Raw genomic sequence first — 21224 nt, 5'->3', positions numbered from 1 at the left:
CTCCACCTTTTCTCCCTCTCCTGTCCTTCCTGACCAATTTATACCCATCCATGACACTGCTCCAGTCATGTGAATTACCCCACCAAGTCTCTGTTATTCCAATCATATCATAGCTCCTTGACTGTGCCAGGACTTCCAATTCTTCCTGCTTGTTTCCCAGGCTTCTTGGGTTCATATACAGGCACCTAAGATAACTAGCCAATTGCCCTACTTCCTCAGTATGAATCAGGAGGCCTCCCCTGTTGCACCCCCCTCCTTGTTTTTCTTCCCAGTATCCCACTTACCTCTGGGCTTAGGTCACCATCCACCAGTGAACCTAGTTTAAAGCCCTCCTAACTAGATTAGCAAGCCTGCCTGTGAAGATGCTCTTCCCTCTCTTAGTTAGTTGGATCCCATCTCTTCCTAGCAATCCTTCTTCCTAGAACAACATCCCATGGTCAGAGAATCCAAAGCCCTCTCTCCAACACCATCTGCATTCAAGGTCATTCTTGGCGGTAACATTGGTGCCCACGTGGAGAAGTAGGAAGGGGGTAGCAGTCCGAGGGCTCCATCAGTCTTGGCAGACACTCCATTACATCCTGAATTCTAGCTCCAGGCAAGCAGCACGCTTCTCGAGTCTCCCGGTCTGGACAGCAGATGGATGACTCTGTCCCCCTTAAAAGGGATCTCCTCCTCTTGGGAATGGTGGTTGTGGAACCCCCATCCCAAGGACAATGCATCCCATGCCTTCCAGTCAATGGGGTCTCCTTCTGATCCCTTCCCTCTGATGACTCTTCCAAACCATTCTCTACTGTAGTACCTGTGCAGAGAGCCTGACAATAGTTTCTTATCTCTATATGCATTGGGAGTACATGGGTTCTCCTCTTTCTTCTTCTGGAGGTCATATGCTGCCAATTTTCTTCCCCGTTCTGCACTGCCCTCTCTGATTCTTCAGCATGTTGTGCCTGCAGTACCAAATGCTGACTTCTACTCCTTTAGAGCTGTTATATGCTATCAATTCCTGTAATTTTTTAACTGTTACAAAAGGGAATCTAAATACAAAAATTTATTTTAATGTTTTAAATATTATTTAAACTCTAGTCTGACTGCATTCAGTTTCCACTAATAAAAGTTACACCCTCTGGATACCACACTTTACAATACACTTGAATAAGTGAAACAGTTTAAGAGTTCCATTTTTCCTACAAAATGTAATGTTAAGTACATTTGAAAGCAGGCCAAAGCAAAGGTTACATGTTCTATCCATAAAGTAAGACGCTGGTTACTAATTGTTATTTTCGTACTGTTATATTACCTGACATGAAATGTGATATTTGCAGTCAAATTCACCATCTCACACAGGCCATAACAACTTGCCAGGACCTTATGTTACTATAGTGTTGCCATTTGCGCTGCTACAGTTCAGATCTGGCAGTATTTCCATTGTACGCCCCTTTTGACAAAGACTTGCTCTGACCCAAATCTTGGTACATAAAAGTCTCAGTTGGGGAGTAACTTTTTCTTATATTCCACATTTGGTTAAAACTGGATGGGCCAGTTTAAAAACTGAAGTGGTAAAAAAAAAAAAAAAAAAAAAAAAAAAAAAGTTACAAATGAGATTCAGATTTTCTTTATTCTGAATTTAAAACAGCTTTCATATAAATAATCAATAATGTGAAATAATCCCATAAAAGAACAACAAGAGTCTGACCAAACATCCCAAATGAGGACCGGATTTCATACTTAGGTCCACTTCCTCATTTCTTGGGCTGACAAGGACTGGGTGTGCTGCAAAGAAAACAGTCAGACGCAGGGTTAGAAGTTGAGCTTTTGTGGGTTCATTTCCTGACTTGATCAGAGAGTCCCTGTGTGACTTTGGGCAAATCACTTCATCTCTAGAAACCTCAGCTCTCCATATGTAAATTCAGATTAATAATATTTCCTTTCTCCAAATCTTTCTCTGTCAGATCTAATTAGACTGTAAACTCTTCAAAACAGGGACTTATCTTGTGCATGTACAGCTCCTAGCACAATGGGACACAATCTCAGCTGGGGTCTTCAGGTGATACTATAATACAAATAATTTGTAACAAACCTATAGTGCAGTGGTTCCCAAACTTGTTCCACTGCTTGTGCAGGGAAAGCCCCTGGCGCACCAGGCCGGTTTGTTTACCTGCCTTGTCCACAGGTTCAGCCGATCGTGGCTCCCAGTGGCCACGGTTCGCTGCTCCAGGCCAATGGGAGCTGCTGGAAGTGGCAGCCAGTATGTCCCTTGGCCCGCGCCACTTCCAGCAGCTCCCATTGGCCTGGAGCAGCGAACTGCAGCCACTGGGAGCCGCGATCAGCCGAACCTGCGGATGCGGCAGGTAAACAAACTGGCCTGGCCCGGCAGGGGCTTTCCCTGTACAAGTGGTGGAACAAGTTTGGGAACTACTGCTATAGTGGAATCTGTATACTGTATTATTTCACAGCAATTATTTTTTCAAAGGGGTAAGTTGTTCTTAAACAAAAAAAATTTATTTTCCTGTTTAGGAATGTATTCCTTAGAACTACTTTACTAAATTAGGTCTTACCTATCTGTGCATGGTTTTTATTTAGTGCTTATTGCTAAGTGTCCTACACAATCCCTGCATAAGACAGTTCTTAACAATACAAGTAGGATACTTGTCTACTTTTTCAAACACCTGTTTTGCTAGTGATAACTGATTTCCCTGTATTCTATATGTCAGTGTGACAAAAGGGCACTAACATGCAGATTTCTTCCAAAGGATAGCAACCCCTTCTAGCTTTTATTTTGTATATTATCAGGAAGCGAGGTCTGAAGTGACGAACATTATCCACATGGACACCATCTGATGGGAGTCCTCTCTTCTATACCCTCTCCCAGCCCCCCTCCCCTCACCACTGCTTCCCTCTCCAAATTTTCCTTAAAATAATGGGAAGTAACCTGGTCTGCAATGAAAAGTGGAGAGTTAAACTGTCACCCTTACTTCAAAACACTTCTGTTTTTCTGTTTTGTTTTATTTTACTTTTCCCAATAAGCTGACAATAAAGTCAGTATGGAATCTGCAAGAAGCTTCTTCTGCATTTTTTTCTTTGTCTATAAGGATTAAATACAAATTTTATCAGACTAGCAGACACTACCTTTTGCAACATACGTATTCACAGGCAACAATGAAAAGATGTTTTAGGACAATAATTTATTTGTTAACTTTTTAAAGTAAGAGAACAAAGTGTCCTTTCCCCTGGGCACAATCTTTCTCAAAATTTGCATTTCCATTTTACTATTTGCACAGTTTTATGTTTTAAACGATTGAAAACATTTTAAAAACTTTTTAATGTGTGAATATGTATAGAAACTCAAATCTGACAGCAAGCAGTTTCCATTAATAAAAGTCACACACTATAGATAGCACACTTCAAAATAAACTGTTTAACTTTTTCAAGTGTAAGAAATCCATTAAGCTAGAAGGACCTAATCACCAGACAGGAGCTTTTTCTTTATTCAGAAAGTAACTGATTACAAATACAAAGGTCTGAAACTTTGAAGTAGCTTGGCCATGGTACACTAACTCATCTTACTGCTGTTCTCTTGGCATATACAGACATTTACCTGGAAACACACAATTACTATTCCTTCTGACAATAAAAAAGGTTTTAAGTAATCAATGCAGAAATACAGCAAATATAAGACATGTAATCATTTAAATAATACATTTATGTTAAATGCCATAATCAAAAAGAAACTAATATTGTTTGAAAAGATATAATACACATTTAAATCAACTAAAAGTGCTTAATTACATTGCTATTCACAGTGACTTTGCTGAAATCAGAAACTTTTGCCCTAGACCATAAGATTGAAGCGATTTGAAATGGAAATATTTCCTGTCCACTCACTGCCAGTTTCTGTTCCCAGAGTGATATAACAGATGACATCGAGTACAATAAATTCTTTTATTAACCATAAATTTGAGACTGCTTTAGGGATTTGAAGTGTTCAGTTTCATGCTGAAAAAATGTAATGTTATCCACAGACCTTCAGTGTGTGTAACAAAAACAGAGGCACAGGTTATGCTACTTTGATCAAATTTTGAAAAAAAAAGTCTTTTGAATTTGACAATATGTGAAAAAGATTTACAAACTTTTTTTTAAATATGAGCCCCATATAGTACACTGAGCATTTTACTATATGAAAAAATTACTCCAAACAAACAAGACTTTGGATAAAGTTAATGCTATGCACAGGTTTTCTCCTGCCAGCCATTTCAGTTAAACAACACACACAGGAAGTCAGAATTGCAGCATAAGATTTAAGAGTTTAAACATTCAACTATAAAGATTAGCAAATTAAATCAAAGCAGTAGTTCTTACAATCTTTACCAGGCTTCCTTTTGTCAGAGCTAACATGAATGTATAAAAAGCTAATCCTTGAACACTTAACAGGAAGATAAATATGATATATAAAACACTTCCAGTTAAAGCCTTCATCTACTACACAGAAAATTTCCTGTTATTGTACTAACTTGAGAAGTGGGTCCTAACATTGCTGTAAGCTTCCACTTCCATTGTAAATATTAACTCACAACAACAACAAAGCTACTTGGAATAAATATGAAACATAAATATTGAAACAATTATTTTCTCTGTTGTAACCAAAACTCATCAAGCCAAAAGAAAAGTAAACTAATAAACTATCACACTGAATTTGCAATAGTGAAGTTCTGCATGTGAGTGGAACACAATAGCCACTAACCAAAATGTTTGTATCAAATATAATACAGCTAACCTGAAAAATAATTATTCATACCTATCAGCATTGTTGGATTATACTGGGTTTTAGCCTCATTTATTTTGTGGCTTCTATTCTTGCCTTTACTGCCAAAAAAGTAATAAAAAGAAAATTCTGTCTTTGCAGCTCATTCTTTAGTGAGCTGAATGTCCCATTTTAAAATCTCTGCATGACATTTCACGGCTAGCGGTCATTACTCGAAAAGAACCCCAAAAATGAATGGCATGATTAGTGAATTACTCTTACAAATGCAACTATATGGAAAAACCTAAGCTATACCGACTTGTATTATCCCTAACTTATGAATAAAAGATAGAGGTTTTGTTTCCATTGCTGTTCTGGAACAGCATAGAATAATAACTTGTCACCTGTTAAGGGTCAAGTTTTGTTGATATTTTGACTTACGAGTGTGTACAGGGGGGTGGGGGGGGTGAGAGAGAGAGAGAGATTAACATTTAATTCCAGTCAAAAGATAGATAAACCACAAAGTTAATTACAGAATATTAACAACTCAGACTTTAATCTAGGGATATGATAACTGACATAAGTGTAATAACTGAGCTTTAACTATGATGCAACAGCTTTTACAATCCTGATAGTCTTCAACATTTATTTCACTTACTAAACATTTTTCTATTATTAAACAAACAAAAAAATCTGACACTAAAAACTAATTCATGACAAAAACATCAAGGATATAAGGGCCAGACTCTCAATTGACATAAATCAATGTAGTTTCATTGATTTTAGTGGAGCTACACTAGTTTACACAGCTGAGGATCTGCCCCCCATGTTGTCTTGAGCTGTTAATACATGTCCTGTGTAATGACAGAGAGGCTTCAGAAAAAGATGTGATGCTGTAAACAAAATCAAAGATTTAGCAATTCAAAAGGCCCCTTAAATCCAAGTCAGTAGGGTACCAATACTCCAGCACATTTGTTATGCGCTGACAGAGGTGTTGTCTTTAGGATGAGATGTGAAACAGAGATCCTTGACCACTTATGGTCATAAAAGACCCTATGGTTCTGTTTTGTAATTTTAGTATACTTTTTGAAATTATAGTCTGCCTGTCAAAATTCCCCTTAGAGTTATACTATTCTTCATTTCTTGTCAGAAAACGTACAGCATTACAATGCACTGTTAAATAATTGCTGCGTTCCATCACAGAGGTAGTTGCTTTTCAGAGGAGGCTGAAGAGGTTCCTATATATCCTGTCTTCTTCACAAGATTGTAAGTCTTTGTTAATGCTTCTGAAGTGCTCACCATTTTGAAATCCTCAAGCACAATCAAAAAATTAAATATTGTAAATCATTTAGAATGGTGCTGTTTTATAAGTGGTGCATTTCCTAATCTAGTGAGAGATTTTCACAGACACAAATGGAAATTTTCCTCCATCTTTTTTGGCCAGATTGTAAAAAAACAGGTGCCTAAAATTACATTCTTTGGGTGGAATTTTCAGAAGAGCTAAGTGACTTATGAGAGCAAGTTCCATTGAAAATTAATGGAAGTTCCGTGCCTAACTTCTTAGGCACTTTGAAAGTCCCATCCTGTACTCCGAAGTCATTTAGGTGCTTTTGAAAATCCCATCCCCAAGTCCTTATTTAGATGCAGGCCTAAATAAGTGGCCTGATTTTCAAAAGCGCTGAGAACCCAGTGCTCCCACTAAAGCCAAGATGAGGGGCTACGTGCTAGGCACTTTTGAAAATCAGGCCTCTTATTTAGGCACCTAAATATGGACGTAGAAGCCAAACTCTTGGCACGCAAAGAGAAATTCAATTAAGTAAATGAGTTTTACCACCGACTTCAGGGAGACAGGATTTTGACCCCCTTTTTAAAAATCTTGACCCTTGCTTCTAACTCATGGGCTATGTCTACACTACAGAGCCTATGCTTTGCCTCCTGGCGTAGATGCAGCATACACTGACAGAAGGAGAAGCTTTCTCTACTCGTACAGGAACACCACTTCTCCAAACAACATTAGCTCAACAGAAGTCGTCTTCTGTTGGCATAGCTGCATCTACACTTGGGACTTTTGTGAGCATAGCTATGTTGCTAGGGGGTATGGTTTTTTCACACCCCTGACCAATATAGTTATGCCAGTATAAATTTTAGGTGCAGACCAGGCCACTTATAAGTGATAAGCACAGGCCCTGACTGTTAATTTGAATCACTTTATAAAACCCAAACGTATTTTCAAAAACAGATAAGATATTGTAAACATGTTACTGTTAAAAACTGTATATATATTTCCTATTATATTTTCTGATAGCCATATAAACCATGCACAGAATATCCACTTGTAATTGTAAATGAACAGCCAGCAGTTTCTAGTCCTAATCATTTATAATATTGGCAGTTTGGATCAAAACATTTACAGGACGGGCTTTTCAACTTATCAAACATGGTTAAGTGAAAGGTAACAAAGAACCCGCAGCATGATAGAAAAAAGATAAAATTTATTATTATCCAAAATAGCTATTATATATTAATGTAGTTAATATATATTAATACATATTATATATTAACATGTGTGTATAAATTATAAAAAGTGATTTCAAAAACTCAAACTAGTTTATAATCAAGTAGTTGAAAATAGCTATCTATATGGATATAAACCTCGGAAAGCAAAACTTCCATCAATTTCATTAGGGTCAGGGTTTCACCTAAGATCTTTTTTTAATGTTGGACTCAAAGCCTTTAAGAAAAGTAATGGGAATATAACTGAGTTAAGCAAAAGAATATTTGACAAAGAAGAAAATAAAGTTAAGGTATATATTTAAGTGAAAATATTACAAATTTAGGTTTTCAAAGGTGTCCTGGTTAACAGAAAAAAAAACAGCATTTCAAAATACAGAGTAAAAGCAATTAGAAAACACAGTTTGAGTGAAATGTATTCTTGCAAGGACTTCTTATGAAGGATCACCTTGAATGCGTTTGATGCTGAGGAGACTCCATAACTTTTCTTTACACAAAAGCAGTCATCAGCAGAGCACAACCAGATGTTACGCTTTCTTTTCTTAGTTTCTGTAAACCCCCATGACCTCCTTCAAATTAAAAAAGGGAATAGCATTTTTTTAAAGCCACAGGAGCTATCATTAGTGAAGCATTCTAAGGATTTTCATTAATTCATAGCCAGCCAACCAGGAATTTTCCCACAGCCTTATACAAAAAAAAGTCAGGGAAGTCACTGATTGCTTGGTTGGATTTGAATATGATCAGAAGTAAGAAATATTTAGTTCCTCCCACTGGAGTGGGTGGGGGGGTCAGAAATGAAAATCCAAGTCTGCTCACCAAGAATGATCAAAACTGACTAGTTCACATTACCATTTAAAACCTCAGTGAAAGTAAAATACGAAGCATAACTTTAAATCACTTAGGAAAAATCAAATGAATTAGAAATATTGATACAGACAATTTTTAGCAATTGTTCTTCAAAAATATCATAATAGAGATGTATGTCCAGTAAAGAGTACATTTTTAAAATGCAGTGCCATTCATAAATTAAATGTATTCAAATGACTTCTTCCTAAGGAACTTGGTTTTAGCAAAGTATTTAAAACTATATGCTAGGCTAGAATCTTATGAGTTTGATCCTGTCAGGTGCTGACACCCATTGAACTCCATGCGGGTTGAGAGGACTCAGCACCTTGGAAGAGCTGGTGCTGAGTACCCTCAGTTTGGAAGCCATTATAGAATATTCACTACCCAAAATCTTTATTAACACATGGATTAAAGCTGACTAGCTGTGCCAGGTATCCTCCCAGAACATCGAGTGCACCTACTCTTAAATCTCTTGAATCCAGCTGTTACACACAACAGTCCTCCTCACAACCTTAACTCTGCCCCCTGCAACTAATATGATAAACTGGGGATAGTATGTTTGCCCAGGACTGCCCTATAATCAGCGGACATGAGGAGTGTACCATTTTATGTGGTGTGGTGTGACCCACAGAATTGTATTCTCCCATTTAGCTGCATGCCCTCCAACTGTCCCTAACAAAGTGAAGGACAGTTGGAGGGCATGCAGATAAATGGGAGAATACAATTCTGTGGGTCACACCACACCACACAAAACACCCAGAGCACTGGGTGTAGTTAGAGTAGGAGAGGCTTAGGTAGTCAATTCTGGGATTAATTGCAACAAGTAGCTGCAGCTTACACTGTGATACGAAGAGTGATGCATCTGTACCCAATGGATCTGGGACCCCGGATTTCTGTGCTGAATTATGCAGGTTATGCACAATATTCTTGTTGAGGGATTTGTAAATTGTAACAGTCTGACTGTAAACATGACAGTGCACTACAGGGCAGAGATGCTGGTGGTGTTGCAAGGGGAATCCTGAGGACAAGAGTCAAGGGGTGGTAACATCTGGTGTGACAGGGTGCTGTTAGCAGCTATAAACTGAGCCTTTGTAAGCCAGCATCCTGGTCACTTAGAACACCCAGAGCACTGGGTGTAGTTAGAGTAGGAGAGGCTTAGGTAGTTTGGGTTTGGAAGAGTAGAAGGGATCATTTGCACCTGTAGGGAGCCTGATGAACTAATGAGGTAATTAGCTTGCCAGCTGGGTAGCTCTGAGAAGAAAGCAAGTAGTACAAAAGGCTGAGCCAGAGAGCAGGAAGAGGGTTCCAGATAACTGCTGCTATGTTGTGATATACTGGAGCATAAACTACAACAAAGACACTTTGTACCCTGCTGGACCATGTGTGGTGCTTAATTCACAGAAAGTGTTCACAGAGAGTGTAGCCAGCGTTTCCAGGAGCTGAAGGGGGAACCTCTTCACAGGTGGTTTATGCAGAGTAGGTAAAATAATCAAGTATAGGCCAGGCCTACCCAGCTGGTATTCATGAAGCATGCCCCAAACGCAACTTTTGCCTTACTCAGGACACAGTGTGACAGTTTCTCCTACCATAGGCATGTGCTGCATCCCCACAATATCCCATATCATATGGAAAAATAGAGTGTTATGATGTCCGTCAGAGCAGGTTGGAGCATCATTCAAAGAGGGCAGAGTTAAGGTTATAGAGTGGGGCTGATGTGCACCGTAACTCATCTTTTCCTGGTTTTAGAGATTTAAAGGACAAGTGCAGTTGACATTCTGGAAGGGTATGTGACACTGCCAGTCAACCTTAACCGGTAACAATAAAGTTTTTGGGCAGTGAATGACACTTGTTTTTTCACTAAGTGGTGGTAATGATGGGGTATGACTAGGGAGTACCTATGCAGGGGCACAAGAAAGTTTCCTGGGAACACATTACTGGCAGGCTGTTGCAATCTCTGGCCTCCTCCTGGACCCTGAATGTCCCCAGTATGAGTGTAGGGGCAACGAGTAGGAAGGTAGGTGATAAACCAATGGGCTGTGAGGAGCACATCTACCAGCTGGAGGCAGCAAAGGGGCATGGAGGGAAGACCCAGATTCCATACGCCATTCAGGGCTAATGTTGGGGAAGGTGCCCTGCACAACACTCTGAAGTCTATAAGGATCGCTGAGGTTTGAAGTGGCCTGTTCATCTCCATGGGTGATCTCCTCACCACCTCCCCAAGTCTACCCCATCCCCTGTTACGAAATATCAGTTTTCAGGACAATCTCACCATGCATGTAGGTTTTAGAGCAACTTTAATATTAAAATAATCTCTTTATTGGGGGCTGAATCTGAAGAACTCCTTGAGCACATGACTTCAAATTTGTATGCAGAAGCATACCCCTGTTTCTGTTGTGGTATGCAATATTCAAAATAATCATACTGTTCACATAGATATTAGTGAAAATTAAAAGAAGATGACAGTATGGGAGGGGCCTTATATTGAGAATCCCTTGTTCAAATGACCCCAAATTTGCACTGCAAATGCTATCCCAGTCTCTCTTACAGCATACCTATTTTCAAGACAATCACCCTATGTCTGTGTACTTTCGTACTTTGATTATTAAAAAGGCTCCTTATTTGGGGACGGTATCTGAGAAACCCTTGAGCAAATGATCCCAACTTGCACAACTAAATCTACCTCTGGCTCTAACGTGGCACAGCAATATTACGGTGGAGCAGCAGTGCTACCACAGTTAAAACTGCACCAAATTTTCATTTTAACAGAATGAAAAAGGTTCTACATAAATTCTAGCTTTTATGTTGGACTATCATTTAAAATATTTATTGCCATTTGTGGATTGCTTGATTTTTTTATAACTCTTTGTGACGAGGGAATGTCATTTGAGGGGTTTTTTTGGTCTGTTTGTTTAAAAGAACTACAATTTTTCTAAGGAACCTCAACATTTTGAAGGGGAAAATCAAAAGGTCTGAACCTTTGGTTTGTGTCGATGCTTACTGATTTGATTTATAATAATATTCTGACAGTGCATTAGTCAATGTTGACTTCACACGAGTTTTTAGAACAGGGCTCTCAACTATGGGTAGTTTCCTGATGCTCAATAATCACTTTGATCATACTGACATTGATGAGAGTCACAGCTACTTCCTTTGCTATACATATCTCACACTCAGACCCACTGTTCAGAAAATGTGTCAGGAGCATGTGGCATGGTTACATTATCCTAATGCTGCTGCTTACTAGAATCTTTAATCTTCCCTCTATTTATTTAATTAATGCTATTTTTCTTGACAATTCCTCTAAAGCAAAATCTGAGAATGCATAAAGATTGTAGGCAAAACTTCCAGAAGACCCTGCACGATGCAAATAATGTGCACAAGACAGCCTCAGAAAACTCCCAAGTGTAGGACTTGAACTAATTCACAGTACATGGGTAGTGCTCAGGTTCACGAGCCACAGAATGTCATCTTTTAGCCCCCAATTAATCTGATGTCAGGCTGTCTGCAACCATTCTGGTTTGCAACTAAACTTTGGCCTGATGCACATGGGCAAATTTCTTCCTCTGACATGTCAACTTGGTTCAAGCCATATTGTAGATCCAACTTTTACCTTGAATAATTTTTTTAATCTTGGTTTCTCAGAGTAGGAGTGGGTACCAGACACTAGCTGAGATCAATCCTGAGTGGATGATATCAATTTGGGGAGGATCAGAGCCACAATAGGCAAAATAAAGTTACAAGAACTGTAACATTTGAATTCCATTTTGAGGTGGAGTGGAGTGGGCTATATCTTGGAAACCCCTTGCTCAAACCACCATGAATTTTACCCTGGGTCCCAGGAGGCACAGCAATTTTCAAGACAATCCAAATAAGCCTGTGGATTTTAGAGCACTTTTGAAAAATCATCTGTTAAATAGTAAACCATTATAGTGGTACTATCAACTCCTTCTATCAGAGTGTTTGTCAGATCATTTATTTCTAAGAGTTTTACAAAGCAATACCTACAATTTGAAAACTGGTTATTAGAAACTGTTCCAGTAGAGTTTAAAGATCAGTCAGATTTACTAAAAAAACATCTGTACCATGGAAACTTGTTATAGCTCATGTTAAACAATATGCACTTGACTTCCCTACATTGCTCAATATCTGCTGACCACATTCATTTAAGTTCATGGCATACGTCCAAGAATTAACTTTTGGAAGTACATTTTGTATCGTTATATACACTTGATACAGATGCCACATTCAATTGCAGAAACAAACAACATTATAGATTATTTTATAATTTCAACTGATAGTACTAGTTTATTTTTTAATATTTTTCTATTTTTATCCATTTAAATGTTCACTTTCCTGGGAAATTATGGGAGGGGTCAGACAATAATTATTTAATGACAGCAGACATTGACATTCAGCAAGTTAAAGCTATATAACGGTTAAAACACAAATTGCCAATATAAAATGTGAAAATATTCAAAGTAACTATCCCTAAATCAAAGTCTAATAAGTGCTCCAGCAGCATTTTTCTTACTTTGTCTATCTGTAAATTTCAATTATCCACGGATATATTTTTTCACATATTTTTGGGTGTGTATGGTGATAATGACTTTACCCAATTGACTGATAAAAACTAATCCTTCCAATACTATTTATCTTTAAAAAAAAAAAAAAAGAGAGAGAGAGACCCCCTAGATTACATAGGTCAATATTACACTTTTCACATCACTGTGGAATTCTGGGGTCACTTATTCTACAGACTGATGACAGTTATTGTGAAACCCAGGAAGAGATGGAGTACTTGTGGCACCTTGTACTCCTTTTCTTTTTGCAGATACAGACTAACACAGCTGCTACTCTGAAACCAGGAAGAGATGTTTTCAGAATGCTATTGAATGCACAACATATTGCTTAGGTAACATAAGGCCTAACATGCTGGAAAAGGAAGCATACAGAAGATGTTTTAAATATATGGCTCAGCTAGCAGGATTTAAGATTGTCACTAAAGTCAAAACCATATATTTTTGTTAAATAAATATTGCACACCAAAACAGCTGCAGGAAAGCATCCATTACTGTAGTAAACTGCTACATGCTGTAAAGTAATCATTATCTCTGATTTTAATCTCTTGTGGAAACTCATACAGAGGCAAAGGTACAAGTGTAAACAATGGTGGCTATAATTGTCAAAAAAGCTTGGAAAGGTAAATAGCTGGATTAATTTACAATTGGAAAAAACATGTGTGATAGGATAAAATCTTTTTTCCAGTTTAACAGTTTATATTTAAATTCTAATCTCGAAATAGGGTTTCAAAAATATATGGATTTAAAATAAATAAATCGGAATGTCCACTTGAAAGTTTTAAAAAGTAGCAATTAGAAGCTCCTATGACTTGCCCTTCTTTCACAAAATTGTTTGTCAAAATTAATATAGTTTTATGGGGAGGGAAGAACAAGGGAACATCACAAAATTAATGGAGCTATATAACCAGAGATAAAAGAAAAGGAGTACTTGTGGCACCTTAGAGACTAACAAATTTATTTGGGCATACGCTTTTGTGAGCTACAGCTCACTTCACAGCTGCTACTCTACAACGAGAGATGTAAATTATATGTATTTTTTCAAATTGTGCTATGCTTTATATATCAGTTTTTACACAATGTTCAATTTTATGTTAAACAGATAAACAAAGCATAAATACAGCATAAAACTTCAAGGTAAATCGTTAACTTTCAGAAAAACAAAAATAAAACTTTTGGAGTTTCCTCCTTCAAGCACCATTTAACATTATTGGGAGCATTATACTTAATATTTTACAAGCACGAGTAAAGAGAAATTATTTTCACATTTAAAGATTGAAGACCAATTTTAGTCTTATTGTTCACCAATAAAACTTCGCACTCCTGTCATTTTTATAGTATCCTAATAAAATGCCAAATTAATTGGCAAACTTCAGCCTCTCAGCAGAATTAAATGGGCAAATTCACATCAAAGCTGTGTTTCATCGTCTTTGGACAGATCTGTTGGAAAAGACAGCTGGTCCTTATTAAACACCCATTTAAAATGTTGCAGCTTTAATGAACTAACATCCACATTACACTAACATTATCAAGTAATTAACTAAAGAAAAGCTAGAGTCATCTAATGATGGCTTAACTTTTTTCCACCAGTGGACAAGAAAATATTTAAATCTATTAAATGAATTAAGTATTTGTTTTGCCCTGCCCCTTAAATAAATAATCTAAATTTTGAAATTAGCCTGACTGATCAATTTGTTTCAAGTTGTTAAGAGGCAACTTCTGTTGGTTGAAATCTAAACCATGGTATGCATTATAAAGAGGGAACAAATCCAGTCCATAATATTCCTGGGGGGACCTTCAACTACAATAATGCTTGTTAGGTCATGAGCCTTGTGAATGGCCTGAATAGTCAAAGTACACAATTACACAATAAAATACATGTAAAAGATTAAAGATGCATTTTATTGTCAATATTCAGAACAAGTTTATTATAAGTAAATTGGAATATGTTTACATCATTTTTCTTCTCTGAATGTTTTGTGCATTTGAAAGCCAATTCTGAAAATATATTACTTGCAATATTTAGACTAAATGCTTTTTATGGAAGAAAGGCTCAGACCCAATATAAAACAAATGTAATGAAGAGACTCATCTTCCTGTTCGAGTAGTGTATATACTGAAATTGTGTTGTTGGTTTTTAAATAAACATAAAGCAGTAGACATGCTGTAGTTAGCATGTTTTTTATGAAAATGTAGTTAAGAGGCTAGGTCTACAATTCAGAGCCCAAGCCAGAATAGTTATGTTGGCATAGCTATGCCAGCACAGCCCCCAAGTCTGGACGCAAACTCCTTTTGTTGGTGTAGAAACACCACTTTCCTGAACAATGTTAACTGTGCAGACAGAAGCACTCTTCTGTCAGCATAGCTGCATCTATAGCGGGGGTTTTGTCAACCTACCTATGTCAGGGGTGTGTTTTTTCACATCCCTGCTTATCACAGTTATGCCAATATAACTTTTAAGTGTAGACCAGGTCATAAACACAGTTATTTTTAAACAGAGAAAAAAATAGTCAGATTTTTTACTATACCAGCTGATAAGTGAAACCCTAGATCTTAAAGTAGTTAATCCAGTTGTCTGGACTAGATAATTGGTTGAGTTTGTGAGGCCTTACACTCAACATTTCTCTAGCTGTGTGAATGTAACAGTAACTTTTAACACCACAGCCAACCAATTCCAAAATTTCAGAGAATGTTCTAGGCATCCATGCACAAAATCCTGTTGATTTTAGTGAAAATTGGAAAACTGAAAGGAGGAGACACAAGGAGCCCCTGGCATCTAGTTAGCAGAGCTAGCACCTTCAACCACTTGTAATTGTCTACAGATGAAAGAACTGGTTGATGGTAGCCATTAACACCAACCAGCATAACAACACCCCATCTGTGCTCTGCCTTTCCTCCTAATACAGTTTTAAAATGTTGACAAAGAAAGAAAAGAAAGAAAGATGGTGGGGGGAGGCATGGGTAGAATGGATTGCACACAGAGCATCTGGCATTGGGAAGGGAATGAGGAATCCTAGCATGAGGGAACAGGGGGACACACAGGAGCCCATGGCATGAGGGACGGGATGATAAAGACTGCAGAAAATCCCTGAACTAGAAGTGGATGGGAGGGTGGCACACTGGAAGCTTCTGGGGGAGAATGGAGGAACGCAAGGAGCCCCTATTGTGTGCAACGTACAATACTCTTTTTGTTTTTTTGCTTTAAAATATGCCAAATGCTGTATTTTCTCTCAGTCAATATGTCTCACTGATCTTATGTTTTAGTCTGAACAGAGTCAAGGGCCTGATCCTGCAGAGTTAAGACTGTGGAAAACTTTACTCACTCCATGCATCTGAAGAAGTGGGGTTTTTACCCACGAAAGCTTATGTATGCTCAAATAAATCTGTTAGTCTTTAAGGTGCCACCGGACTCCTTGTTGTTTTTACTCACATGAGTAGCCCCTTAGGAGTCAACAAAATTAATTATGTGAGTAAAGTTACCCATGTGCTTCACTGTTTGCAGGACTGGGCCCCAAATATGTACAACTAAATTTTAAAGCTCAGTCCTTCATTCCTTACAATACCTACATGGGGAAATTAACCAAAATAGTTATTTCAGAATAAGTGTCCACTCAGGGAGATATTCCAGAATAGCTATTCTGCTTTAAATTTCCATCCTTCCTCAAACCTATACAACCTGCAAGTGTAGACAAACCTTGAAATTCTCACTGAAGTCAATGAGTCAAACCCTGGCCCCACTGAAATCAAAGGAAGTTCTGCCATTGACATTAGTGGGGCCAGGAGGATTTCACTCAGCGAGACTACTCATGTGCTCATAAATTACACATATGCTTAACTGTTTTGCTTGTTCAGAGCCATGTTGGTCTTGCAGGACTGGGACCAAACTACTACAAAAGAACACATTGCAAGAATTCACACATTTTGCAACTAAAGTTGTCAGGACCTGGTCCATATTTAAAGATTTTGCAAATTCAAATGATTTTTAAGAATAAGCTGAGGATCTCTGAATTAAAACAGCAAATATAAATTCTTACCAACACAAATCTACACTATTCCTTTACCAAATGAAGTTTTTACTGCAATAAAACAAAGACAAATTTAAAATATTTACATTAGATTAAAAGCAAATATATTATAGTATTTCATAGACAAACTCAGATTTTTTTTGTTTTAAATAAATTAAACAAACCTAAGCAGAATATGACATGAAAATTTCACATAGGAGGTAAATGAGCATGAATTTGGGGAAAATAAATAAAAGTGCTCAAACTGGGGGGGAAGGGGGGGAGAAATAAGATCCAGATTCCCCCCCCCGCAGTTGTGAGAAAAGTGTGACATAGGCACACAATTCTACCAGTGGTAAGAAAAATGTCCACACACACACAGACAGATAATAGTAATATTTTATCTCTCGTTTAATTACTCAAATATCAACAGTTAACCAATATTTTTTCAATACTATACTAGTGAAAATTAGCTTAACAAGCATTGTTTTACTCAAAACACATTAGACATGCTTACTATTTATCTCTCTATATAAAGTTTTTAGATTTAGGGTTCCTGCCCTTAACCTATAGATTAGAAACCATTTATAAAAAAGCTACAATAAGAATATCTATTTGAATAAGGTACAATTACTTCAGGGTTTATGTCTTTTCAATCAGTCAGTGTCCCTGCAGTTTTTAGAGTGGCAGAGGGGAAGTGGCCTGTGGTTAAACAGAGGAAATACCAAGGAATTTTAATAGAGCAAATAGTCTCTTTACTTCCTACAGGGTAGCACTTCAAAGGCAGCCCTGCCCCAGAGCAGACAATGTGTTACAGGGGCCATCAGTCATTTAATAGTATGTCAAGTCTATTCAAAACTTACATGCAGTCCAAGATAAATACCACACAACCAAGACAATGGATCCCTTCCTGCAGTCAATCCTCTGGCAAAACTCCCACTGAAGTCAATAGGAGTTTTCCCAATTAAGAATTGTACTACAGAATCAGATTCAGTATCTAAAAAACTAGTCAGGCAAATCTGCTCACTGGAAATAAAAAATATATTGGTAACACAGACTAACTGACTGCAATGTTTGTTTAGGAAATTAAAACCTTAAATTTGTTGTATGTGATACAAGGTTTTCCACACAGTAACTTGAAAGGTTATGTTTTTATCAGATTTATTAGAGGGGAGCATTTTAAAAGCTTTACATTAAACAGACCCAGCTATAATTAATTTAATATACATAATTCATTACGTAAGAAAAAATCAAATCAATATATATATTGCACATTCCTCTAGATGTCAAGATAAGCAAAATTAATCAAGCATTATAACTCCTAATAGGTAGTGACAGTATATTTAATAGCTGCTGCTGAACCTGACAGAAATATGTATCCTGGTAGTTTAAAATATGTGGCACACACTGCTTACATCTTGTGAAACATTAATATTGTAGTAAAATATATTTTGCTAGTAAACTGTGACTTAAAATGCAATATGTGAATTTTTTCTCTCTCTTACATAGTTTCCAGTGTTTTCTAACTTCCAGTGAATTACACTATTCCCTCCATATCCCTGACTTGTGCCTTGCAGTAACTTTTTCAAATGTTATGATCTGAAACTAATGAAATCATTAGTGAGAATCTAACAAAAAAAGAAAGGCAATGAAAGTCAGTCTTTTCCTTCCTATTGTCCTTGGGACTCCAAAATTTAACTAGAATTCTCGCTAGACTTTATGGGGAGAAAACACTGAAAGGTGATTTTTGAAAAACACACAGGAAAACGCAGCAAGAAGTCTGAAGCTAACGCACCAGCAGCAGGAACAAAAGGTAAAGACCAATAAAGAAATGTTTCACCTTCCAGCTCTCGCCCCAGCAATTTACTTTTCCTACATCCTCTGTCTGATGATCAGCCCTGAAGCTAAGACCCCAAGCCGGCCTCGAATCATTAAAATAACAAAGCCCAAATGATCGCCTTTTTATCCTGCTGGCAAGGCAGGTCGAGTTAAGGAAGGAGAGAGCTGCGGATAAAGGACCTGTTGAGTGATTTCTTCACACTCGCTGGTTAAAGGCTGCCCCCCTCCCCCAGGGCGAGAAAGCAGTAACTATCCCTTCTCTGGAAATGCCACCTTTCCTCCTGGCCGCAAATTACCAGCTGCAGAGCCTTGGAGCAGCAGCAGAGGAGTTGCAGAAGAGGCTTTATTCCCCCATGAACACTGCCCAGCGAGCTCTCCTTGTATATTCGGGAGAAGCAGCAAGTCGAACAGACAGGTGGACACCACACCTGCACTGCTCAGATGGGCTGGGCTGCAAAGAGTTTGCTGCTCACGGGACAGCGCTTGCGAGGCTTAGCTGGGAAACTCTGGCATCTCCCCACGCCACGCCGCCAAATCCTGCAAGTGTGCAAAACCCCTTTCAGCGCACGAATCTGCTCGACTGTGCGGAGAAACAAAGCTTCCGTCCACTTACCCTCCATCCACACGTGTCAGCCACGGGCCCCCGCCTGCTGCTGGGTCCTCCAGCAGCCCCAGCCAGCTGGTGACCCTTGAAGCAGGCGATCAGAGTGAAGAAAAAGGAGCTGAGCTGGAGCAAAGGTGCCATGGTCTGCAGCGACAGCGCACGGAGACTGGAGTCTGAGCAGAAGGAGGGGGGGGGCAGTTTAGCTGCGTGCATGCGCGAGAGAATGTGCAGCTGCTGTGCTGCCCTGCCCTGCCCCCCCCCCCCATCACTGCTGGTGGCAGGGGGGCTGGTCCCTTTGAAGAGAACTATAACAACTGTGTCTGGCGCAGAAGGCAATCGTTGTCCCTCCTCCTCAGGCCCCTGTTAGTTCATGTACTATTTTTTTGGCAATGAAAAGAGATGCTTCTTCAAAGTCTTTGCATCGAAGGAAGGCGAGGTTACTCAGGAACATCACAGCTCCAGAAAGGAAAGTTAGCAAGACTTGCACGCAATTGTTTGTGTTGCGCGTCTCGTTTCCCATGGGCCTTTAACTATCCGTGTCCTATCCCCTCTTCGTGGACATTAAAAATCATATGGTATTTTTCTAAAGAATAGGGGGTTTGTTCTGGTGGCTAACCATTTTTCCCTGTCTTCTCCCCATCTGTTGTTCACCCATCTACTAAACTTTGTCCAGAGGTGGGTATATTTCAATGTCAATATATGGATTTTGTGCCCACTCTTGAAACATGTAAGCACATATATAACTTTACTCACGGGAGCAGTGCTGGTGATGTCATGAGTAAAGTTACTCACGTCTACACAGAGGATTGGGGCTATAGCCTACAAAACACTGAGAATTTTGCAATGAAAGAATAAATGATAACATTTCAAAAAAGACAAACCAAAAGTAAATGCAATCCAATACATTTAAAGGTAGAGAAAGCAATAGAAATTACTTGTATTTATGTTTATTTTACCTTTTTTGTACTGACTGCTATACTGCAAACTTTGACCAAAACTAAATTTATTTTAAAAAACAACATAGTGTTTCTAATAAATATAAATTACAACAGCATCTTATTTTGATGTATTCTTGTCATGTCAACTAACAAAAACTTTTTGAGCAGAAGAAACACACACCCTTATGGACACACTGGAGATTGTTGTTCCTACAACAGTTAACCTAAAACAGACAAATGCACTGTCGGTAAAATTTTCAAAAGCATCTAAAGTGACATAGGAGCCTAAGTTTTATTGAACATAAATGGAACTTAGGCTTCTAAGTCACTTACCTCCAATGACTTTTGATAATTTTACTATTGTTAACACTGCCCACAAAAGCAATCCTGATGATGACATGAATGAACCCAGCAGGATCCATAAAGGACTATCATCAGGGGTTGGCAACCTTTCAGAAGTGGTGTGCCGAATTTTCATTTATTCACTCTAATTTAAGGGTTTGCATGCCAGTAATACATTTTAATGTTTTTACAAGGTCTCTTTCTATAAGTCTTGAATATATAACTAAACTATTGTTGTATGTAAAGTAAATAAGGTTTTTAAAATGTTTAAGAAGCTTCACTTAAAATTAAATTAAAATGCAGAGCCCCCCAGACTGGTGGCCGGGATCCCAGCAGTGTGAGTGCCACTGAAAATCAGCTTGCGTGTCGCGTTTGGCACGCGTGCCATAGCTTGCCTACCCCTGGACTACATGGCTCAACCTGATCAGAATAAAAACTGTAATGGAGCAAGTCACAGCAAGAATGACCCAGGACTTGGATGAGTTTGAAAGGATATGTGAAACAGAAATCACTTATTTCAAAAATAAATAACATAGACTTACCCTTATCATATGGCTTTGTCTCTATTTAATATTATATAGGATAAGGCCACTCACTTATATTTAGGTATGTTATTGAAAACAAAAGGAAAGCATTCTGCATATGTATATTCTTGTAATATTTACAAAAGAGGTGTTTTTTTTAAATAAAGTATAATTATCAAGCAGAGATTTTCTCATTTTCCTTAATCTTTTTACAGTCCCCTTTCTTATTTTCTTTTCCTCTTACACAATTAATTTAAGTTTTTATACTCAAAATATTCTTCTCCATATATTATCTATGGGGATT

At 38.1% G+C, this 21224-nt stretch overlaps 1 protein-coding gene across 1 annotated transcript in view; it reads right to left on the bottom strand.

The window, feature by feature from the left end:
• The window catches only part of IL17RD (interleukin 17 receptor D), a 94682-nt gene extending 75410 nt beyond the window's left edge, over positions 1-19272 (bottom strand). Inside the window, exon 1 of the mRNA XM_074957728.1 lies at positions 19126-19272. Coding sequence (XP_074813829.1) covers positions 19126-19257 — 132 coding nt within the window. The 5' untranslated portion in view covers positions 19258-19272. The remainder of the gene's footprint in view (positions 1-19125) is intronic.
• Positions 19273-21224: the final 1952 nt, after the last annotated feature.

This window comes from Natator depressus, chromosome 7 (genome assembly GCF_965152275.1).
Source record: "Natator depressus isolate rNatDep1 chromosome 7, rNatDep2.hap1, whole genome shotgun sequence".
Classification (NCBI taxonomy): Eukaryota; Metazoa; Chordata; order Testudines; family Cheloniidae; genus Natator; species Natator depressus.
Note: the sequence above shows the minus strand (reverse complement) of the source record. Positions and strands in the feature narration are given on the sequence as shown.